Source organism: Octopus sinensis, linkage group LG25 (genome assembly GCF_006345805.1).
Source record: "Octopus sinensis linkage group LG25, ASM634580v1, whole genome shotgun sequence".
Classification (NCBI taxonomy): domain Eukaryota; kingdom Metazoa; phylum Mollusca; class Cephalopoda; order Octopoda; family Octopodidae; genus Octopus; species Octopus sinensis.
The window spans coordinates 15041407-15048906 of record NC_043021.1 but is presented as its reverse complement, the minus strand read 5'-3'; the positions used below and the strand labels follow the sequence as shown (position 1 = coordinate 15048906).

Genomic DNA, 7500 nt, shown 5'->3' with positions numbered 1-7500 from the left:
GACCATACAACATTAGTCACATAGAAAGTAGATGTTTAATCGTGGAGGCGCAATGGCCCAGTGGTTAGGGCAGCGGGATCGCGGTTTCGATTCCCAGACCGGGCGTTGTGAGTGTTTATTGAGCGAAAACACCTAAAAGCTCCACGAGGCTCCAGCAGGGATGGTGGTGATCCCTGCTGTACTCTTTCACCACAACTTTCTCTCACTCTTACTTCCTGTTTCTGTTGTACCTGTATTTCAAAGGGCCGGCCTTGTCACTCTCTGTGTCACGCTGAATATCCCCGAGAACTACGTTAAGGGTACACGTGTCTGTGGAGTGCTCAGCCACTTACACGTTAATTTCACGAGCAGGTTGTTCCGTTGATTCGGATCAACCGGAACTCTCGTCGTCGTAACCGACGGAGTGCTTCCAAAAGATGTTTAATGATAAGATATTTGTGTCTGTGTTTCCTTTGGATAACATCAGTGGCACGTAGAGGGGAGGCTGGTATGCATGGGCAATGGCTGATCTTCCATAAACAACCTTGCCTGGACTTGTACCTCGGAGGGTAACTTTCTAGGTTCAACTCCATGATCATTCACGATCAAAGCAGGTCTTTACACTTTACCCTATGTGTGTATGTGTACGTATAGAGGTGGACATATATCTTTATATATTCTATTAATCTTTTATTTGTTTCAGTCATTTGACTGCGGCCATGATGGAGTATCGCCTTTAGTTGAACAAATCAACTCCAGGATTTATTCTTTGTAAGCCTAGTACTTATTTTATCGGTCTCTTTTGCCAAACTGCTAAGTTACGGGGATATGAACATCAACATCGGTTGTCAAGCAATCGTGGTGGGACAAACACAGACACAAATATATACATATATTTATATTTGTGAGCCTTGTGAGTGGATTTGGTAGACGGAAACTGAAAGAAGCCTGTCATATATATATATATATATATGACAGGCTTCTTTCAGTTTCCGTCTACCAAATCCACTCACAAGGCTTTGTTCAGCCCAAGGCTATAGTAGAAGACATTTGCCTTAGGTGCCACACAGTGGGACTGAACCCGGAACCATGTGGTTGGGAAGCAAACACTATTTATCACACAGCCACTCTCAACACAACAATGTTTATATATATATATATATATGTATATATATATATATATATATATATATATATATATATATGTATATATATATATATATATCCTCATCATCATCATTTAACGTCCGCTTTCCATGCTGGTATGGGTTGGACGGTTCAACTGGGGTCTGGGAAGCCAGAAGGCTGCACATGCATATAGTTGTGTGTGCAACAGTGTGCAACAGATATGCATATGCATCAGTAGCATCATCAGGTGTATGCACATCTATTGCACAGTCAAAACACACACTTGTTACATACCTACATACACATATACATACATACACACACATATACACACCTATATACATACATATATAAACACAAGTGCATACATGCAACCTCACACACACACGTTCATATACACACCCGACATTCATACACACAGACTCCAACACACACACACACCCTATGCCTTACCTTTTAGTTTTTTTTTTTTGTACAGTTTCCTGTATAAAAAAAATTGTTTAAAACAAAACTCACTCTAACCTATTTCCTGTTAATTCTGTTTTGAAAATACTGATGATGATGATGATGGTGGTGGTGGTGGTGGGGGGGGGTGATGAATATCATAATAATAATAATAATGATAATGATGATGATGATGATAATGATGAAGATGATGGTGATGGTTGTGGGAGGAGGAAACAGCCATGATGATGATATTTATTATTATCATTGTTATTACTATTATTATCTTTATTATTATTACTATCATTATCATCATCCTTATTATTATTATTATTATTATTATTATTATTATTATTATCATTATTATTATTACGATAATTTATTGATTTTGATAATGTTTCTCATTTACTTGGAATTGTTCACTACTTTGTCTTTTGATGTGTGTGTGTGTGTATGTGTATGTGTGTGCATGTGTGTGTGTGTCTGTGTGTGAACATGCAGACACATGTTTCTACAAACAACCACACATGTATGCATATGTATGAATATGCACACATACACACCCCTGGAATATATATGGAGGTGTATATATACATACATACATATATATAATATATATATATATATATATATATATATATATATATATATATATATATATATATAATATATACCTATAGACATGTATTTTTATTTTCATATATATATATACATACATCATATATATATATACACAAAAATATATATTTGTGTGTGTATTATATATATATATATATATATATATATATATATATATATATAGAGAGAGAGAGAGAGGTGTATTTTTATATGTATATTTGCAAGTATACATATATATACACACTTACACAGACACACACATATATATATATACACATACATACATATATATATATACATAGAGCTAGGTAGATATATATATGTGTGTGAATGTACATCTATGTGTATGTATATACATGTGTGTAAACATATATAGTAATGCATGTAAGGGTGTGTATGTATGTGTCTGTGTGCACATACATACATACATTATTCAATATTTTTCAAATCTTCCAAGTTAAAGAAATATTTCTGGTATTTTCTTTCCTTCTTTTTTTTAATTCTTCTCAGAAAAATTCTTTCAAGGAATAGCAATGATGCAGCTCCAACCACTACCACCACCACCACCACCACCACCACCACCACCACCTATGCTACAATCACCAATACACTATTATTTCCACTGACATTCAAACCACCACCAGCATTACTACTACTACTACTACTATTACCACAAATCACCAACATGAACATCACACTTCATACAACCACCATTACAGCTACTACCAATACTACTAACAATAACACAACCACCACCAATAACAACAACAACAACAACGATAACGACAATAGTCTGGAGTCTTTGAAACTAATGGATTGATCTTTCTTACCTGGAAAATGTCATATTTGCCTCCTATAATTACCAAGGGGATCAGGAAAGGCTCCACTATATCGCGGTCCTGAAGAATAAAATCACTTTAACCCTTTAGCATTTAGATTACTCTGTCAAAATGTAAGCATGGATTATCTCATAGCTTTGAGATTTCTATGATTCGATTGTTTATGTTTTGAATGTCAGTGCAGGGTAGGTGTGAGCGGCATGATATGGCCACTTTGAATGTAAAACTTGTAGAATATCTGGGCTGGATATGACTGGTTTAAAGGCTAAAGGATTAAGCAGCCAGATTATCCTGTCAAATGTAGTGCTTTTTTATTCAAAGTGTTTTGAATTAATCATGGATTATCTCATAGCTTTGAGGTTTCAATGATATGATTGCTTATTTTTAGAATGTCAGTACAGGGTAGGTATGAGAGGCTTGATAAGGCCAGTTTCAGATTATTCTGTCAAATTTAATGCTTTTTTATTCAAATTGTTTTGAATTATTCATGGATTATCTCATAGCTTCAAGGTTTCGACGATGTGATTGCTTATTTTTAGAATGTCAGTGCAGGGTAGGTGTGAGAGACTTGATATGGCCAGTTTCAGATTACTCTGTCAAATGAATGCTTTTTTTTTTCAAATGTTTTGAAAATTAATCAAGCATTATCTTATAGCTTCAAGGTTTCGACGATGTGATTGCTTATTTTTAGAATTGTCAGTGCAGGGTAGGTGGTGAGAGACTTTTGATATGGCCAGTTTCAGATTACTCTGTCAAATGTAATGCTTTTTTATTCAAATTGTTTTGAATTAATCAAGCATTATCTTATAGCTTCAAGGTTTCGACGATGTGATTGCTTATTTTTAGAATGTCAGTGCAGGGTAGGTGTGAGAGACTTGATATGGCCAGTTTCAGATTACTCTGTCAAATGTAATGCTTTTTTATTCAAATTGTTTTGAATTAATCAAGCATTATCTTATAGCTTCAAGGTTTCGACGATGTGATTGCTTATTTTTAGAATGTCAGTGCAGGGTAGGTGTGAGAGACTTGATATGGCCAGTTTCAGATTACTCTGTCAAATGTAATGCTTTTTTATTCAAATTGTTTTGAATTAATCATGGATTATCTTATAGCTTCAAGGTTTCGACGATGTGATTGCTTATTTTTAGAATGTCAGTGCAGGGTAGGTGTGAGAGACTTGATATGGCCAGTTTCAGATTACTCTGTCAAATGTAATGCTTTTTTATTCAAATTGTTTTGAATTAATCAAGCATTATCTTATAGCTTCAAGGTTTCGACGATGTGATTGCTTATTTTTAGAATGTCAGTGCAGGGTAGGTGTGAGAGACTTGAGATGGCCAGTTTCAGATTACTCTGTCAAATGTAATGCTTTTTTATTCAAATTGTTTTGAATTAATCATGATTATATTATAGCTTCAAGGTTTCTAGACATGTCATTGCTATTTTTTTAGAAGTCAGTGGCAGGTAGTAGGGTGTGAGAGACTGATATGGCCAGTTCAGATACTCTGTCAAATGTTAATGCTTTTATATTCAAATTGTTTTGAATTAATCATGGATTATCTTATAGCTTCGAGGTTTCAACGATCTTGTGTGATTGCTTATTTTTAGAATGTCAGTGCAGGGTAGGGTGGTGAGAGACTTGATATGGCAGTTTCAGATTACTCTGTCAAATGTAATGCTTTTTTATTCAAATTGTTTTGAATTAATCAAGCTTTATCGTATAGCTTCAAGGTTTCGACGATGTGATGCTTATTTTAGAATGTCAGTGCAGGGTAGGTGTGAGAGACTTGATATGGCCTAGTTTCAGATTACTCTGTAATGTAATGCTTTTTTATTCAAATTGTTTTGAATTAATCAAGCATTATCTTATAGCTTCATGGTTTCGACGATATGATTGCTTATTTTAGAATGTCACGTGCAGGGTGGTGTGAGAGACTTGATATGGCCGTTTCAGATTACTCTGTCAAATGTAATGCTTTTTTATTCAATTGTTTTGAATTAAGATGGATTATCTTATAGCTTCGAGGTTTCGACGATGTGATTGCTTATTTTTAGAATGTCAGGCAGGGTAGGGTGTTGAGAGACTTGATATGGCCAGTTTCAGATTACTCTGTCAAATGTAATGCTTTTTTATTCAAATGTTTTGAATTAATCATAGGATATCTTAGACTTCGAGGTTTCGACGACCGTTTGTGATTGCTTTTTTTAGAATGTCAGTGCAGGGTAGGTGTGAGAGACTTGATTATGGCCAGTTTCAGGATTACTCTGTCAAATGTAATGCTTTTTTATTCAAATTGTTTTGAATTAATCATGGATTATCTTATAGCTTCGAGGTTTCGACGATGTGATTGCTTATTTTTAGAATGTCAGTGCAGCGTAGGTGTGAGAGACTTGATATGGCCACTTTGAATGTAAAACATGTAGAATGTTTTGGGTTGGATATGGTTGGTTTAAAGGCTTAAGGGTTAAGCATTGAGGTTACACTGTCAAATGTAATGCTTTTTTATTCAAAACTATTTTGAATTAATCACGCATTATCTTATAACTTTGAGATTTTGCGGATGTGATTACTTATGTCTAGGATGTTGTGTAGGTAGGTGTGAGAGGTTAGATATGGTCAATATGAATGTAAAACATAAAATATTTGAGTCAGATTTGGCTAGTTTAAATGCAAAAGTGTTAACATTGTTTTCAGGGCTGGAATTTTCAACAAGGGTTAGACGATTTGGCCAGGGCTGGTAAGCTGAGGGGCTGCACCAGACTCCAGTCTGATTTGGCATGGTTTCTACAGCTGGATTCCCTTCCTAATGTCAACCACCCTGGGACCACAATATACATACATCATATATATATATATATATATATAATAGAAATATTAAAATTACTAAGTCTCTCTAAAAGTAGTGTGGAGCGACGACCTCCCTTGTTCGAAGGTTATATGGATACAGTTTGTGTATCAATAGCTAACTAAGGCGATGGCCTCATGGAGCTAATAACGGACAGCTTTTTCTTATTTTTATAAGAATGCCATATTAGTATGGCGATACTATTATATATATATATATATATATATATTATATTATATATATATACATACATACACATACACATATATTGTTGCTATTATGTTAAACTGTTGTATGTCCATATTTGGCCATTCCAATATTCATTTTTGTTTGCAGTAGCTGGTTCTTTTAGTCAAACCATCGTATCTCCAGCTGCTTCAGATGCCAAATTATCAGAAATTGTCAAAATGTAGTACAACAGTTTTGCTATGGAATGGTGAAACTATTTTTTTCTTTTTCTGAAAAAGCAATGTTTTGGACTTAGAACACTTTTGCATAATAGCAACGATACATACACACACACATATAATGGGCTTCTTTCAGTTTCCATCCACCAAATCCACTCACAAGGCTTTGGTCAGTCAGAGGCTATAGTGGAAGACCAAAGTGTCATCCAGTGGGACTGAACCCAGAACCCTGTGGTTGGGAAGCAAGCTTCTTTAGAAAAAAAAAAAACACAACTGAAATACCGTCCCCTCCATCTAACTCTTACCTTATGGTCTTTGCCAAATCTGTCTCGAGCCTTTTTCTTGAGTTGTTCCAGAATGTCAGCTTTGTCGGCCTTCATCTGAGAAACGACAGCCTGAATACGTTCTTTTGCAGCAGCCAGCAAAGATTTTATGGTCACCCAAATTTCGGTTGGCTTAGAAAGATCAACCATTATAACTAACGTCAGTGATCTGGAGAAGAAAAGACAATAATTTGTCTCAATTTACTTGAGTGTCAACATTATTTCATTTTGCTGTGCTTCTGTACAATAAAACGAATCTGTCTACGATTTGTCTACCAACATTGCATGTATTGATGGATGTAACCAACTCCTCCGATGGGGTTTTTAAGGGAGTTGGATGGGACAGATTTGTTTATATAACACTTTTTTTGGCAGCAAATTTGCATTTTAAACTACTAAGGTGTTAACACTGGTTTGTTTTATGGCTGTATGTTCAAGGAAAATGTATATGTGTGTATATACACACAAATACACACACACATATATATTATATATATATATATATATACATATAACACATATATGTAATCTTTGTATACAGATGAGGTATTTACATTCCTTGACACACACACATATATATATATATACACATACACATGCAGAGCTGGCTAAAAAAGAATCTATGCTCTGCCATGAGCCCTCAACAACTGAAAGGCACAAAGGGAGCACTGTGATGACATATGGCACATCTTCAGCAGCTGTTCCAGACCTGGCGGAGCCCATTACTTTCCAGATTTAACCTCAGCTAATTTCTTCCAGAGTATTGATGACAATAACAATGATGATGATGACAATGATGATGATGACGGTAACGGTGGTGGGGATGTTGATAATGATGGTGGTGTTGATGATGACAATAATGATGATGATAGTGATGGTGGTGATGATGATGGCAATGATGACTGCTAAAGAAAAA

The 7500-nt window shown here is 35.2% G+C and overlaps 1 protein-coding gene across 2 annotated transcripts in view; it reads right to left on the bottom strand.

The window, feature by feature from the left end:
* The window catches only part of LOC115224415 (cytoplasmic dynein 2 light intermediate chain 1), a 57622-nt gene that overhangs the window by 41337 nt on the left and 8785 nt on the right, over positions 1 to 7500 (bottom strand). For both annotated transcript variants that reach the window (XM_029795313.2, XM_036513198.1), the window contains exons 7-8: positions 6567 to 6753; positions 3000 to 3068 (exon numbers count right to left, since the gene is read on the bottom strand). In XM_029795313.2, coding sequence (XP_029651173.1) covers positions 3000 to 3068; positions 6567 to 6753 — 256 coding nt within the window. The remainder of the gene's footprint in view (positions 1 to 2999; positions 3069 to 6566; positions 6754 to 7500) is intronic.